Source organism: Sarcophilus harrisii, chromosome 3 (assembly GCF_902635505.1).
Source record: "Sarcophilus harrisii chromosome 3, mSarHar1.11, whole genome shotgun sequence".
Classification (NCBI taxonomy): domain Eukaryota; kingdom Metazoa; phylum Chordata; class Mammalia; order Dasyuromorphia; family Dasyuridae; genus Sarcophilus; species Sarcophilus harrisii.
Genome location: NC_045428.1, coordinates 239,927,525 through 239,945,816, shown reverse-complemented (window position 1 = coordinate 239,945,816; position 18,292 = coordinate 239,927,525). Strand labels below are relative to the sequence as shown.

At 32.0% G+C, this 18,292-nt stretch overlaps 1 protein-coding gene across 1 annotated transcript in view; it reads right to left on the bottom strand.

Annotated features, from left to right (window-relative positions):
* Positions 1-256: 256 nt before the first annotated feature.
* KCNJ15 (potassium inwardly rectifying channel subfamily J member 15) overlaps positions 257-18,292 on the bottom strand; it is a 41,716-nt gene continuing 23,680 nt past the window's right edge. The window contains exon 2 of the mRNA XM_023498854.2: positions 257-3,291. Within this exon, the coding sequence (XP_023354622.1) occupies positions 2,143-3,270 (1,128 nt within the window). The 5' untranslated portion in view covers positions 3,271-3,291 and the 3' untranslated portion in view covers positions 257-2,142. The remainder of the gene's footprint in view (positions 3,292-18,292) is intronic.

Here is an 18,292-nt window from a genome sequence, read left to right as displayed (position 1 = left end):
CTGCCTCTGTTTTGTCAAGCATTTCTATGATAAGTCTTTATAATAATAATAATAGTTATTATTTATGGAGCACTTGAAAGTTTGTAGAGAACTTCACAAATGTTATAACATTTTATTTTCACAACAACTCTGGGAAGTAGGTACTGTCATTATTGCCATTTTACGGAGGAGGAAAATGAAGCAGACTGAAGGTAAGAATTATCCCTGGTTACATAGCTAGTAAATAGCTGAATCTGGATGTGAATTATCTTTCTGACTCCAGATCCAGAGCTCACTGATTATGCTATCTAGTTCCTCATTGGCAAGATATTGTAATTTATTTTGCCAGTTATATAATGTGAATGAATCATGAATTTAATTTTAAAGAAATCATTGTATTCCATAACTTGGAACCAAAATATTGTCAGAAGGATACTAATATTAAAAACACAAGCCTTTGTTTCAGAGAAAAACTTGGAGTTTGATTTCCCAAAGGCAATTCAGCTCTTCATTCTTTTCAATTACAGGAGAGATTAATTATTCATCTACATTGTTTGTCCAAGATGTATGTCTTCAAAGAGTAGGTCTATGGAATTTCCATCAAACTACAATTCGCAATGTTAAAAATATGTATTCTTCATCTTCTTTGCTTTCCAAAGTCAAACTCATGAGTGTTTATGAATCTCATTTAAAGTGGTTCTTCAGTGATCTGAGCTTGATGAACTCAGCATGTCACCTATAAACATGAGATCTCATGGGACCTTACTATCAATGAATCCCTCTTTCTTTTGTAATCTACGTGGGATATCTTCCACAACAATATGAATACCTTTGGGGAATGTGTCCTATGCTATTCTAAGTCTAGATATTACAAACAATGCATTGTTGCATAAAGTTCTCCTCATTGTTACAGTTTTCTAAGAATCTTTTATGAATATGCTGCAAATTGGAGAAAACCTTAAGGCAAAATTGTACTCAAGTGAATCAAATGCAAACTGAAAGAATTCAATAAAGAAAGGAAATATACATGTGAGCATTGTTGTCTTACATATTATATCACACAATTTTGTGTCAAGTGTAGAAAGACAAAACATGTCATGACATAATGGACAGAAGAATGACCTTGAAGTCAGTAAAATCAAATTCTACCACTGACACATCCTATATGCCCACAGACAAGTAATTTAACTAACAAAACATATTCTTATTAATGTTTATCTTTTTTACATCATCATCATTTCCATTTTTCTTCCTCCTAGAATCCAATGTCCTGTTTAAAATAAAAATAAAAAAGAGGTAGGAAACAACCCAGCAAAAGCAATTAATTTATAAAGTTACTCATTCCTATTGTCCAAAACTGAACAAATTACCTTGAACACACACATTTCTAGAATATCCTCTCAAACGGCATCCTGAAGAAATAAATTTTAATGATATCTAATCATTGTTTTGGTTAATCACTCTAGATAATAAATATAAAGCAAACCATTTAATAGATAAGTGGTAAAAAGTAAATAATCTTAAGAAACTAATGTTTTTAGAAATCTGTTAAAGTGTAGCCAATTATCAATTCAAGCAAACATTAACATAATTTTCTCCAAGAAACAAGATTTAAATTATGGCTACATCATTTTTGTCTATTTTGTCACTTTTTGAATCAAATAAATACTTTGTGTAATTATCTTTATACAGTCCTGTTTCCTTTAAATATTTATTCCATTGGTGTTTATCAATCTTCTGGAAGGAGTGAAATTCTTAGAATTATACTTGACCAAGTTCTTCCAAACTCATTATTAGAATATTTTATTTTTGAGAGATTTTTTTTAAAAGCATAGTAAGTACAGTCAAGGAATTTTTCATGTAGAAAAAAATTTTTTTTTGGCTGAATATAAAGGAAGGATCCACTTTTTCCCCCTCCCTTACAGCATTTTTTAATGGCCCCTGCAAATATTTATAATTAGTAGCTTCATAGAAGACAGAATAATTTAATTCAACAAACTTGTATTAAATACCTACTCTATGCAAGGCACTTACTGGGGACTGGAGATACAAAGACAAGAGTGACATAGTTTCTGTCCTCAAGAGCTTATATTCTACAGATTCTTACCCTTTTATAATTTGGAGAATTAGCTTGTAAAGTTAAAATTTTAGATTCCAAAATAATTACATATTGCTGTGTTGTAACAACATTGTCCTAAGTTCTCTATCCCTTTGCTCTTCCTCCCTGTATTTCATTTCAAGTTTTTGTTTTTCTGGGTCTACACAATAAAAAGTACAGTCTGAACTTCTTCGAATTTCTTCAAACTGACTGAAATCAGCCACATATTTTCCATTTTTGGAGAGAGATACAACAGGTACAAATTCAAATCCCCAGTAGATCTCTTCTGGTATATAAGATGTTCGGCTCTGGCAGACAGCACTAGTGGACTCCACTGTGGCATTGAGAAGAACTACCAATTCAAAATCCTTTTCTTTCAGATTTTGTGATGTCAGATCTCTCAGGGGACTTGTCTCATCCAGAACATGATAAAATGTCATGGGTAGAATGAGGAAGGGACTTTCAGAAGAAGAGTCCACATGAAACTTGACAGTGGCTTGGTTGAGTAATATTCTTTCCCCTTCCTTAGTAAGGTGAGTCTTGAGGAGCTTGCCAGAGAGCTGGCACTGGATCAACAAACTTTTCCTCATGTTGGCCACTTGAATCACCAGACATAACTTCCCATTGTGTTTGGTAATGACTGCACAATGGCTAAACTTAATGGTCTCAGCCCGTTTTTTAGGTCTTGCAATTTTGGCCAAGAAAGTGCCAGTGATAAAGATCTCAATTAAGGTTGTTATAACCAGTTGAGTAACCAGCAAGAAAATGGCATGAGGACATTCTTCAGTGACAAAACGTACACCATATCCAATAGTTGTCTGGGATTCAAGAGAAAAGAGAAATGCACCAGTTAAAGAGTTGACATTCATAATGCAGGCTGTTTGATTTGGGAAATGCTCACTTGGTTCCAAATCCCCATGAATAAATGCAATCACAAAATAGATGACTCCAAATAGGAACCAGGTCACCACAAAAGTGGCAGCAAATAGAGAGAGTTTGTACCTCCATTTCATGTCAATTACTGTTGTCCATAAATCCTGAAGGTAAAGTAGGTAGATGCCATCAACTTTGTCAATCCTTACATTGCTGTGTCCACTTTTTGACATGACCCGAGGTCTCTTTGTCTTGAGTTCAGAATTAGTTGTGTGATTCATAGGAGGATTGCTTGACATATTGATGTGAATGGCTTCCATTTTTAATATCTTGCTAATATCCTAAGAAAATACAATAATTCAGTCACTTAAAATTACATATTAATGAAACATGTCTAAAAATGTATCAATTAGGAGGAAGTAGATGTGATTTTATAAGAAGTAATTATAAAGAACATAACATACCAGATTAAAGTTAAATTTATTTAAGGAAACATACTATCATTCATATTCTCTTGCTTATACTTATACTTAAAATTTACTGTGACAACATTCATGATAATCCTTAATTTCTCTAAAAGAAAAACAAAACCTGAATAAAGCTAAAATTAAGCTTCTTATTGAATGATGTCCAATATTTGGAGAATATTTAAATAAATTATGGTATATGAATTAAATGGAATATTATTGTTTTATAAGAAACTATCAGCAGGTTAATTTCAGAAAGATCCAGAAAGATTTATATAAACTGATGCTGAGTGAAATGAGCAGAAACAAGAAAACAACATACAAAGTAATAACAGATTTTGTGATCAACTGTGATAGACTTGTCTCTTCTCAACAATGCAGTGATTCAAGGTAATTCCAATAGATTTGGGATGGACAATGACATACACATTCAGAAAGACAACTATGGAGACTGAATATGGATTGAAGCATAGTATTTTCACTTTTTTTGTCATTGCTAGTATTTGTTTTTTTCTTTCCCATGTTTCTTTTCCCTTTTGGTGTGATTTTTCTTGTACAACATGACAAAAATGGAAATTTGCTTAGAAGATTTGCATATATTTAACCTATATCATATTGCTTGCTGTCTTGGGGAACTGGGAAGTAAGAAAGGAAGAAAAATTTGGAAGACAAAGCTTTATAAAAATTAATGTTGAAAACTATCTTTACATGTATTTAGAAAAATAAAATACTTTAAAAAATAAAAGCAAGCTTCCTCTTCATGTTCTTAGAAATGTTACATACAAGAGAATTATGTGCTATGTAGAAAAGATGCACTACTGTTAAGTAAGTTAAAAACAAACTGCTCGAATACAGTGTAACTGATTTCTAGCCAACCCTGAAAAATTTTCCATAAGGCTCTCTTTAAGAGAGAAAAAACTGACCCAAAGCTACATGAAGGGAGGAATTTGGAAACTAGAGACATTCTTCTTTTTCTTCTTTGGGAGGAGTCATGGTTCCACACTTTCTACTGGATTAAGACCAAAGATATGAAGAAAGAAACACGCAGAATTCATATTGATTTCTAGGTTAAGTCCTATCCTTCCCCCACTTCTCTTATTGAGAAATTAGCTTCCTCTTCTTGCCTGTGGCTTCTAAGGTCTTTCTTGTATAGAAACCTGAGTTATACCAACATCTTCTGAGAAATATTAATTTTGTTTCAATAATATAAGCTTAAATTGGAATTCATGGCCAATCTTATATCCCCATGCAAATGAGACAATAGAAAAAAAAATTAAACTGTAATGCCAATTTCCTTATTTTGAATTCATTAATGTCACTCATTCCTGAAGAGACACAGTCAATACAAAATTTTAGACATAAGTCCTTCTTGATATAAAGAAGTTCCATCTCTTTAGGAATATGAAAATAATAAATCTCTTTTCAAATAGTCATTGATAACTGGAGATATTCTGAAATTCCAACAGATATTACATGACGTACATATTCTTGCCGAACTGAGAAAGTAGCATATGGCAATATATGGCTTTTTATATGTATCTGTTTGGTGAATTTTGTAAGTTGATTGTATTCTCTGAAGATATAGCTAGGTGAATAGGGGATTTATTTCAAGATTTAACAAAATTGTACTTTATAATGAAGAATTTCTATCTAATAGTTTTATAATTTATATTAAGCTTTCTGACTTTATAGTAGTCCACTTTTAATAGAGATTTTTAAAAGTATTTATCACTATTTTAAAAAAGTTTTCTAGATACATCTCTTTAAAAATAAACATTTGTTTGAGATAGTGCGAATTTGTCATTTCAATTTTTTATTAAGTTAATAAAGCTTTGTTATTTTCTAAGTAACACCCAAAATTAATTATGTTTTTCATAGAAAAGAGGTAGAAACATTTTTATTTTATGAAGGTTTTTATATTTTTTCCAGAATTCATTTAGTATATTTTGGGATTAGTTTCAAAGAAAATATAGAATATTTTTGATTTTTAAATAGTATTTTATTTTTTCCAATTACACACATAGTATTCAACATACATTTTTTATAAAAATTTGAGTTCCAAATTTCTTCTCTCCCTCTCTCTTCCCCATACCCTTTCCCAAGAAGGCAAGCAATCTGATGTAATTTATACATGTACATGTATAATCATGTAAACATGTTTCTGCATTAGTCCTGTTGTGAAAGAAGCAACAAAACAAAAGGAAAAATCCAGGAAAAACAATATAAAAGGGGAAATAATATACTTTGATCTGCATTCAGATGCCATATTTTTTTCCTCTGTATGAGAATAACATTTTCTATCAAGTGTCTTTGGAATTGTCTTGGATCATTGTATTGCTGAGAAGACTGAAGTCAATCATGGTTGATCATCACACAATGTTGCTATTACTATATACAATATTCTCCTGGTTCAACTCACTTCATAGTCATCAGTTCATATGTCTTTCCATGTTTTTCTGAAGTCGGCCTCCTCATCATTTCTTACAGTATAGCACTATTCCATTACATTAATATACAACTTGTAACTTGTTCAATTATTTCTCACCTATAAATCCCTATATATGTTTGTATGTGTATATATATATATATATATATATATATATACACATACAAACATATATATATATATATATATATATTTATCTATTTGTGTATAATGATTAACTATCTCTAGACAAGGAAAGGAGAGAAAAAAAAAGAAGAAAAAAAAGAAATTCATATAATACTTTTGTTGTATAATTGAAAGGAATAGCAAGTTGTGCATAACAGACTTGCAGTTTCATACATAATTATCATTTTTTATTGTACTATGTTATAGAAATACTTGTTTTATTCTATAAATTAAACTGTAAAAAAGAAAGGGAAGATGCTCAAAATTTAATTGCTCTAGAGTACTTAATCTATTTTAATATTTAATTTAAATGTTAAATATAAAATTTGTAAAAAAAAATAAATATTGAAACTTATGTCTTAAAATGTGATCCATACCCACATATCATGTGAGCATAAATGGGGCTTTTATTGGTTTGTGATTTTCCACTAGGTTCTGTAACTCTCTAGCCTTATTTAAATAAATAAAACATTGGGTTTCTTTTTCTAAGATATCTATCAAAGGGGTAATAGGTCAGAAATCCAAAAATATGCATTTTTTTCTTGTTTTTACCAAAGGCTATCATGGTCCATTAACCTTGTTATTCTTACATTCTCTATATCTGGAAAATGTAATAAAGGATAATACTTCCTAAATACTGTATGGGCATTATGTATGTTAATGACTAATTTAGTAAGCTTTGATCTTCTTGGGAAAATTGCACAATATCTAAATTTATTACTTAATCTAAATATTTAATCATTCTTTTCTTTTCATAGTGTCAGGAGTTAGATGTATCTTAAACTTTGAGATGTATATATCTCAAATTCTGAGATGTATATATCTCATCATCAGATAACATTGAAATCAGGGGACTCCTACAAAGTTGTGTGTTGTTCTGATTACAATTTTAAAATGAGATATAAATTATCATTGACATACAGGATCGGGTAAATATATACTTGTTTCTGTGGCTTCCACATTTCTGTGGAGAAGAGGAAATAAAATTGTATTGGGCTTTTGTTGATCCCTGTTTTTCCCTTCTCCATCTACCAAGCAATATCCAAATTCCTTCAACATTATTATCTACCTTGCCCTTCTTTCTACTTAATTGTACCTAAATATAGCAATTTATCAGATCACTTCTTCCCCTTTAAAGATAAAGAATCTTATCATCTTTCATTTTTTCTGGCCACTATTTGATTACCTTACAATCACTTTTTTAATTAAAAAGGATTACTCCTGGAAATATCCTAATTAGTAGAAAACATGAAACTGATCTTTATTATTTTACTACTTGGGAAAATCAAGCCACCTTTTTTTGCCCAGTTTTTAGGTAAGAGCTTTTTTTTTCTCTCCAAAAATCAGGAAGATATGAGTTTAAATCCAGTCTCAGATACTTATTAGTCATGTGACCATGGGCAAGTCACCTGATTTGTATTTGCCTCAGTTTCCTCAACTATAAAATTGACACAATAATAGCACTTATCTCCCAGCATTGTTGTGAGGATTAAATGAAGTAATATTTGTCAAGTGTTTAGCATAGTGTCTAACACATAATAAGTACAACCACTTAAAATTTATTTATTCTCTTCTCTTCCCACCTTCTTTCCCCAAAATGTTTCACTGTGAATGCATGGAAGAAGTAGGAAATCAGATGAGAAAGAGAATAAGAAATATAAAGTATGTATGGTTTTTCTAAGAGAAGATTAGAAATTATTTATACTCTATAGAAAAGTATTGTTTCTAAATCATATGAGTTTTTAGTTTGAAGTGATCCTAGAGATTATTTCATCCTACACCCCATTTTAGGCATGCAAAATCTCAAGACCAAGGGAGTACAAATTTTTCCTAAGAACAACAGAGAGAACTCAGTTCAATTTTAAAAATTTATTAAATATTTCACATGTGCAGAACTTTGTGCCAGATGTAGGGGATACATAAAAACTCAAACGAACTATGATTCTAACAAAGGTGGTAGTCTGATATTGGAATTTCCTCCATTAATATACATTATAACCTGACTATGCGATAATACAAGAATCATAAGGACTTGCTTGAAACATATAGTATGATTAAGTAACTTGCTCAGAGTAAAACAGTTAGTGAATGTCAGTGTAGTATTTCTTTCTTTCTTTCTTTTTAAACCACACCAGCACCTGATCCACTAAATCATACTACAGATATAGAGATAAAAATTGAAAGTAATCTGTGTTTTAAGTTGTTTACATTTTCTGGTAGCCATAACATGTGATTATGGTAATGTAATAATAATAATAATAATATTTATATAGTACTTACCATGTGCCAAATACCATACTAAGCACTTTATAATTATTATCTCAGTCTCTGATTTTCCTGACTCAAGAAAAATAGGTAAGAAAATATAACTAGCAACTAGAAAAACCAGGGAATATTTCCCTTTAGGAAATAACTTCTAACTTCTAACTTCTAAACTAAACTTTATTTTATTTTTTTTTGTCAAAGACAAATGCAATCTTTATATCCAAATAAAGAAGAGTCAAAACAGCAATAAAACTACAGGCCAATATTCCTAATCAATATTGATTGAAAAATTTAAAATATAACATAAGCAAAAAAGGTACAAAAGCAGCATAAATACATAATATACAATAATCAGTAAACTAAACTTTAAAGGAAATTAGATATTCAAAGAGGTAGAGGGGTAAAAATTGTACTTCAGACAACCTTTTCAAAATCATATAGATGTGAGATGGATAAATTTGGAGAAGAGCAAGTAGAACAGTTCCTCTCTAATGTAAAGTGTGAGAAAGGAAATATGGGCTGTATATTTTGCCCTTGTAAGATATGTGTATACCCATGTGTATGTATAATTTGAATTTTGGGAAAACATAAATAGATATTTCCGGAATCACAATCACCCTTCTCCAAGGAAGTCTTTGACTTCTGCCTAGAAAAGAATAGAAGAAGGGCCCACCAGGCGAACTGCTCTGTTTTTCTCAGAGACTAGAATTAAATTTGATTTCATGCTTTGTATAACCTCAAATGTTGTTTCTTAATGGGAGTTGAGGGTGCAGATAAGGGAGAAAATCTAGATCTCAAAAGTTTTAAAAACAAATATAAAAAATATTTTAAATGTAACTGGAGAAAAACATTAAATTAATTAAACTAATTAAATTTGTCTTCTAACTATTACTAATCTAGGGGAAATTATTTTGGGGTTTAAACTTTTCCTGATCACTATCTTTTAAAGAGAAAGCAGTACATCTTATAGCCAAAGGATTGCTTTCTTCCCGCTGAGCTAGTTACATGAAGATATCTTAGATCAAGTGAAAGAGTTCCTGATCTCACCAAAGAGAAATACTCCAATGTCTCTAGGGAAGCAAACTGGAAATCAGTAATAAATTGAAATCGCCTACACATTTATTTCCCCCTCTCTCTTTGTCGAGTGTTTGGGATCTTTGTCCAGATCCCAAAGGATCTGGTGTCAAAGAAATTTTCTCTGAAGGAAGGAAGGAAGGAAGGAAGGAAGGAAGGAAGAAAGGAAGGAAGGAAGGAAGGAAGGAAATAACTCTTGTCATGAGCTTTCTCAACATCTCCATATCTCATGAAGGCATTCAGAGCAATCACTTACTCCTCCAATGAAAAGAGTCAGTATATAAATGCACCAGGTTTGAAACTTCAATGGAAGAAATAATATGAAAGAAATTTTTAAAGGTAACTGAGGTCCAGATTGTGAAGGGTTTTAATTCTAATTAAGAAGGCAACAATTAAAAAAGCCATCAGAAGCATTAAAAATGTTTAAATAGCCTAGTGGCATGGTCAGAAATATACTTTAGAAAGACTTTTTTGGAATCTATGGATGGATTGGAAAAGAAAAATACTAAAAGCAAGGAATACAATTAGGAAGCTATTATAACAATTCAATCAAAAGGTGATAAGGGCCTGATAGAGAGAGGTGATTTGTGAATGGAAGGATAGGGAAAGATGAGATATTGTGGAAGTTTAATCATTTATAATTAGTGATTAATTTGGAGAGATTTAGGTAAAGTGTTAGATAAGGATTACTCAGGGTCATTGCAGTGGTTTTTAGTAAAAAAATAAGTATATTTTAAAGAGGAGCAGTTTTACAAAAGAAAATAATGAATTTCATTTTACAGCTATGGTATAGTAGGAACAATGTCCTATCTTCTCTCTTACGTATGTTAGGCTAGTTTTTCCTTAAAAGATATTAAGACCTTCCTTGAGACTTGGTTGGCTCAGAACCTATAGGCTTAAACTGGTGATACTTCTTCACCTCACTGCAATGACCTACAAAGCAATAATGAGGCACTCTAGCAGTAATCAGATAATTGATTGATGGCTCATGAGGGATAACTCAAGCAAGTGAGTTTTCCTCAACTAAATCAACTTAAGAAATCTGTAATGCCTATGATTATTGAATGCCATTCTCCTGCTATGGTTAAATAAATATCTTTTTCTTAACTACTAAAATGTATCTCATTTTTTCCAATATTGAACCTAAACTACCAGGGAATTAGCCTAAATTTGGACCAGTCACAACAACTGGTATAGTTATCAGGATTGTAGTGGAAGATGGCTGGTGTAGAGGGAGGAGAAAATAGGTTGGCCTTTATGCTTCTGGAGGAGTTTTGGCAATACCTCTATATACAATAGTTGCCTATTGAGGTGCCTTCAATTCCTGGAAGATAAGAGAGTAAACTATTTGTGATCATTTGAAAAGAAGAAAATGATATACATTAAGATAGTTCTTTAGGAAATATTGCTTGAAGATAATTTTGGTAAAGTAAGCTTTAGGCATTTTAACTTTGTTAGCACTTTCAGCTTGGTAATGGAAGCTTCCTCCAAGTTCTATTAGAGGATCTTTTCAGAAATCAGTTTAAGTTTCAGAGAGTTTGGAGAGATTAGACTAGAACAAGTATTTTCTCCTTGAAAAAGTGCAAATTCAGAAGAACTAGTTGTGCTCAGCTTTTGCTGGGACTACATGCTTTTGTACTGCTCCTGGCCATTTTTGCTCAATTGTCTTGGGAAAAGTCTCCTGAAAATAGAGCCTTATCAGGTATAAGGGATTTGTTTTGTTTTGAGGGACTTGTTGCCAAAGTCAATGCAACTGTAGCTACCTTTAAATGTAAATGGATAGAGCCAGACACTAAGACTGTAATGGTAAGGATTCGAAAAAGTGAGAGGTTGTAAACCAGGGGAGATCCTTGGACTATTAAGGTTGTCTAACAATTGCTCTGAAAAATATTGTTGGGTTTATTTATTTTGATTTAGAAAATTTCAAACTTTTCTAATTTTCTAATTTTGACATTAAAGTCATTGGAGGGTCAACTAGAAAGGATAATGTTAAATTCTTTCCAGGAGTCTTGAAATATTACTGGATTCACAAATATGTGGACAATTATAGCAGTTTACCCCATTTAATTAATTGAAGACAGGCAGGGTAAGTAGAATTGTACAAATGGAAAAGGAAGTACAGAAGTTCACTGAAGAAAATAATTCCCTAAAAATTAGAATTGGACAAGAGGAAACAATTGACTCCACAAGACATCAAGAAGCAATAAAAAAAATCAAAAGAATGAAAAAAAAAAGAGAAGATAATGTGAAATATCTCTTTGGGAAAAAAAAGGAAATATCTCATTGGGAAAAAATAGATCCAGGAAAGATGATTTAGAGATTATTGGGGTTCAGGGTTTTAAAGGAGACATAAGATAATGGGCATTTGGCCTTAAATGGAAAGTTTAATGCAATGAATGAAGAAAGACTGCTTTTTCCACTGATAATAGAAAGCAAGTGAGTTTGAGCAGCCATATCAGGAAATTTGAAGCAGTAGAATATACTCTCCATAAGGGTAAAGATTGTTTCATTTTGTCTTTTTAGGCTCACCAATTAGTAGCAGTGTACTAGCAGAGAGCAGTCCATCAATAAATGCTTGATTAACTGAATTGAATAAGTTATTAAGCTTTTATGATTTCCTCTAAGAGCATTTTAACCAATCAATAAACATTTATTAGTAAAAAAAAAAGAAGAAGAAGAAGAAGAAGAAAGAAGAAGAAAGAAGAAGAAAGAAGAAGAAAGAAGAAGAAAGAAGAAGAAAGAAGAAGAAGAAGAAGAAGAAGAAGAAGAAGAAGAAGAAGAAGAAGAAGAAGAAGAAGAAGAAGAAATTATTGGACTGCCTAAAAGCCATAAACAAAAAAAGGCCCTAGGAATTAGTTTTCAAGAAATGCTCAAGGAAAACTGCCCTGATCTAGAGCCATAGAATAAAATAGAAATTGAAAGAAAATACCAATTACTTCCTGAAAAAAGATCCCAAAATGAAAATTTCTAGGAATATTTATAGCCAAATTCAAGAGATCTCAAGTCATGGAGAAAATATTGTAAACAACTAGAAAGGAATGATCCAAATATCATGGATCCATACTCAGAATAATACAAAATTTAGCAGCTTTTACATCAAGGGATTGGAGGGTTTATGGAGAGGGATTGGAATGTGATATTTTGGAAAATAAAGGAGTTAGGATTACAACCAATATAATTAATAACCATAATTGAAACAAAATTTTAAAATCAAGTTATCTCTGATAAATATATATAACAAATATAGAGAGAATTGAGTCAAATTTATAAAAAGAAATGCCCAATTGATAAATGCCCAAAAGATATGATTAGGAAATTTTTAGACAAAGTAATCAAATCTATCATAGCTATAGGAAAATTTCTCTAAATCACTATTGATTAAAGAAATACTAATTAAAACAATTCTCATACATCACCCCTCATTTTCAAAATATATAGAGAATTGACTCTAATTTATAAGAAATTGAGCCATTCTCCAATTGATAAATGGACAAAGGATATGAACAGACAATTTTCAGATGATAAAATTGAAACTATTTCTACTCATATGAAAGGGTGTTCCAAATCACTATTGATCAGAGAAATGCAAATTAAGACAACTCTGAGATACCACTACACACCTATCAAATTGGCTAGAATGACAGGGAAAGATAATGCGGAATGTTGGAGGGGATGTGGGAAAACAGGGACACTGATACATTGTTGGTGGAATTGTGAATACATCCAGCCACTCTGGAGAGCAATTTGGAACTATGCTCAAAAAGCTATCAAACTGTGCATACCCTTTGATCCAGCAGTGTTACTACTGGGCTTATATCCCAAAGAGATCTTACAGAAGGGAAAGGGACCTGTATGTGCAAGAATGTTTGTGACAGCCCTCTTTGTAGTGACTAGAAACTGGAAATTGAATGGATACCCATCAATTGGAGAATGGTTGGGTAAATTGTGGTATATGAATGTTATAGAATATTATGTTCTGGAAGAAGTGACCAGCAGGATGAATACAGAGAGGCTTGGAGAGACTTACATGAACTGATGCTAAGTAAAATGAGCAGAACCAGGAGATCATTATACACTTCAATAACAATACTATATGAGCATATATTCTAATGGAAGTGGATATCTTCAACAAAGAAGAGATCCAATTGAGTTCCAATTGATCCAATTGATCAATGATGGACAGAATCAGCTATACCCAGAGAAATGAATGTGGACTACTTGCATTTTTGTTTTTCTTACCAGGTTATTTTTACCTTCTGAATCTGATTTTTCTTGTGCCACAAGAGAACTGTACGGATCTGCACACATATGTATTATATCTAAGATATACTTTAGCAGGTTTAACATGTATGAAACTGCCTGCCATCTAGGGGAGGGGGTGGAGGGAGGGAATGGAAAAGTTGGGACAGAAGTGAGTGCAAGGGACAATGTTGAAAAATTACCCATGTATATGTTCTGTCAATAAAAAAATATAATAAAAAATTTTAAAAAAAGAAAAGAAGATGTGAAAGACTCCTGTTCATAAAGTACCATTTGGCTGTTGTTTACACAGTGAATGTGATGGTAGAGAGTGGTATCAGTGTATTCTCAAAACATCAAAGAACAACAGAAATAGGTTAATATATTTGGGTTAGTAAACACTTGCTGATAGGGGCCTGGTGAATTGTGAGTTTATTTTCCTTATTCAAAAGTACAGATGGAATGTATGCATTTATCCAGGGCCTATTTCTGAATGAATTCCTGGTAGTGAGTCCCAGCATCTGAGGATTTGATATTTAAGGAGGGCTAAGACTTCATTGTTTTTCTTATGTTTTGATATAGCAAGGTGAAATGGGAAATGTCTTTACACATGGTAGTTGGAGATGAAATTTTTGTGAAGGTAAGAGTTCTTCAAAAATCATCCTATGGGAGAATTGGAGGAAGTTTCATAAGAATAGTAATAGGGAAAGAAGTTCCAGCAGTCTGGGGATGATAAATTCAATTTTGAATAACAAGATGGAGAAGGGAACAGAAGCAAAATATTTCTAGCATGTAATCCTAATACTGGACACATTCTCTCACCAACCAAAAAAATTGTCTTTTGTACAAAGGAGACTAAAAAAATTTAGTAAGAAAGAAGTTAAGGATCTGAATAGATTTTGAGAAGAGTGGGATTCAATAGATCTCTTCCAATTACTGAATGAAAATAAAAAGAAGTTTATGTCAAGACTTATCAGCCTTGATGCAGCTACACCAGAAGTATAACCATATATTAGTTATTGGATACAGATGTCTCATATTTGAAGTGCAAATAGCCAATTTCAAATTTATATGTGCCTTTCCAGCATCATCAAGTGATAAGTCTCTTCATATCTGGATAGGTTGAGCCATGGAAAAAATACTTTTTTTAAATGTTCCTTGGGACAATCAGGAAGCCTTTGAAGCTTGATAGAACTTCTAAGAGTTTATACTATGAATCAAAAGTCACTTCCATTCTCCAAAGGCTTTTGAATACAAATTTGTAATCAGTAAAACCTTAAGAAAAATGAAAAAATATATAGAATATATACCCCGATTTGCTTTTTTTTTTTTTTTTTAAATCCCACAGTTTCTTATGTGGACCTTTTCTTCTTTTTGGTATATAGAAATATTTATATTTGTTAATGATTGTCTTATTCATAATGAATAGAAATTCATTTTTTAAAAATATAAGACACAAAGTTGAAACAATGCAATGAAGGACCATTTAAATAAGTAATTGAAAATGAAAAATGAGTAACGAACAAAAAACTCACGATGACATCAAATATAACAATTTTATAATTTAATCATTAATGTAAACCAGTGATTATAACAAGATCAAAAGAACTCTGAATGCATATTAGTCAGGAAATGTCTATCTTACTTAACAATCATTAAGAGATGGTGATCAAAGCAACCCAAGTTTGGCATATATGCTCATATATAAAATTATATGAAGTAGGATGACAGCTGATTGAGTGTAGACTTATAAAAGCAGAAAAAAATTAGGAAGGGGAAAACCAATTTAAACAAAGCTTGACAAAAGGTCCAACTTGTCATCATCATGGCATTAAATGATAACAATGGGAAAAATGTAATGAACAGAAGATAAAAATGAAAATATCTGCAAAGATTTTTATACCACATCGTTTGCACCAAAAAAAGTCAGTGAAGTCACTTATTGTTGGAATAATCCAGGTGTGCTTATGGGGCTATAGCATTATATAGATGGAAAAGATAATTATATTGGACTAAGTAAATACAAAAGCAATGTGTGTTGGAAGTATCACAATTGTGAAAGCATTTAGGGACCAATTAACAAAGGATAACAAAGGAGATAAGATATCAAATGCATTATTTGAAAATGGACTTTATTAATACTGAAAAATTTGGCCATTATGAAAACAACGTACTGCCTAATGATATTATGAAGGTTAAATGAGATAATAGATATAAAGCAATTTGCAAACCTTAAAACTCCTCTACATGAATGACAATTGTTGTTGTTCTTAGTTTGCTATCCAATCTAATGATAACTTCATTCCCTGAGTTTTTTATTGCACTTGTGCTAAGTTTAGATAATGATTATAAGAATAACACAAGGGTTGCTGGTAAACATTTAGCAACTGGGCTCTCCAGGAGAAAAAAAGTTTACACTCTCACATTAAGTTCAGTTAGCATTATTAACACTTTCTTAAGTTTAAACGGTCAACAGCAATAAATCAAACCCTGATGCTATTGTCAAATTCTGAGATGTAAATTCTCATCCTGAAAATTTAATAATTGTTTTTGCAAATTGGTTAGAGCTAAAATTACCACACCATTACAGCTTTTCTATTCTATTCTTCTATTCAAGACCTTTATGAGACCTACAAATTAAGCATTTCTTCAATGAAAGTATTATTGTATTGGAAGGGAACAAGCAAGCTTTGGCAAATGATAATTTACAATAGGCCATATATTTACCCTTTTGTAACTGAAGGCTGTAGAAGAAAACTGATGTAATAATTGTTATCAATTGATTCAGTGGCATAAAACTTTACATTTTAAAGGCTTTCTTCAACAAGGTATCTGAGATTCACATGTGAAGTCTTTTTATTGATAATTCTCCATATGTAGAGGCTAGGGAATCAGTTTTCTTAAGAGTTATGATAACATGTAATGGCAGTGCTTTGAAGAGACTATAGATCATAGGTAGATACTTTATAACTATTTCTAACTGACTGGCTGTGTAATGGAGAGGAGGCTTTTTGATTGGCTGTTCAAAAAAGGCCTGAATCAGTCTTGGTCCTTTGATTACTACATTGTTGGTTTGACTCCCTAATTCATGGCACTTGTTAAGAGACAATACTGCCAGAGAAGAGATTTGGAGCTTTCTCTCCCTCTAAGACCATATTGTCCTGTGAAGGATCTAGGCTATTTTTTTTAACTTTGTATTTGTTCTTTTTTGAGTATAGGGACAGTGGAGTCTCTTAAGTTTTTCAGGCAAATAAGCCAAATGAAGCCAAATGAACCAAAAAGACAGGAATAAGCCTTGAGAGTTAGCTTCAGGATCCACCCCCTTAGTGGCTGTACATGATTGCACTTGTATGGCAGTGGGAGAAAACATTTATAATTTTGTTCTTGTTATGATTTTGAAATAAATATCTTTCAGCACTTAGCATAGTATCTGACACATAGTAGGGACCTAATAAATGTTTACTGATATTAATATCCCTTGATGTTAAGTAGTTAAGTAAAACTAGGGAACTAGTCACTGACACCTAATATAGAAGGCTGGAATTTTGGAGAAGTTTACTTGAAAGAAGTATACTTGAAACAAGGTGGAATTGATGAGATAATGGTTCTCTAGTTCGTGTATATCTAGGATGATATAATGATATAATTACTCTAGTTTGACACAACGATATAATCACTCTAGATTGGCTTATACTATAATGATGTAATTGTAATAGAGTATTTAAGGGCTGAGAGAAGTGGGGACAAAATCAGACTCAGACTGAAACTGGTTGAGGCTGTCAAACTGTCAGACTGCTGGAGGAGACTGGATCAGGCTGAGACTGACAGACAGACTATGTAAGAGACAATAAAGACTTTGGACTCTATTCTTGTCCGTTTTCATGGTGACTATCTTGCTAAGACCAAGGCCCTTCTGGAGGACCTCCAAAAAGCTAGCCCGGACATTACAACCTAACAAGAAGGGAAGGAGAGGAAACAGGAACAGCCAATGGGATTAAGACCAATGTCAGTAGAGAAGAGACATAATTTCCAACCCTCAGCAGTGGTTCGCAAACTTTTGTTTTCAGTATCTTTATCCTATTAAAAATTATTGAGGCTCTCTCCAAAGCGTTTTTGTTTATCTGGGTTATATTTATAGACATTTACCATATTGGAAATAAAAACTATTTTTGAATTTGTAGACCTACTAAAAGGGTTTCAAAGATCCCCAGGATTCTCTAGACCATACTTTGAGAACCACTGCAGGGTAAACTAGAACACTGAGGAAAACAGCCCTTGCTCTGGGAAAGTAAAATCGGAGAAAATTCAATGCAAATACATCAATCATTTGATATTTATTGAAATGAATAACCCTGAAGCAATAGAAATAATCCTATTTAGCAGCTTTCTATTAAGAAACATCAAATAAAACAAAACAGCAAACTGTGTGCTTGTCACATTTGTTTATCCTTGCAATGGAAGAGATCCAGTTCATAGTTGAGAAGTTCTTTGTGGATAATGAGGTGTTCCAAATATGCTAATTGTGTTAATTGAATCAAAGTTTGCAACATTGCTACACCTCTTGAAAGATCTGTTACCCCTTAAGAGTTTGCTATGGATAAAAGAAGTCTACAACTCAGAGTATGTCATGCATTGAGATGATCTACCCATAGAATTTTTTTAGTTGTGTACCTGGGATTAAAATAA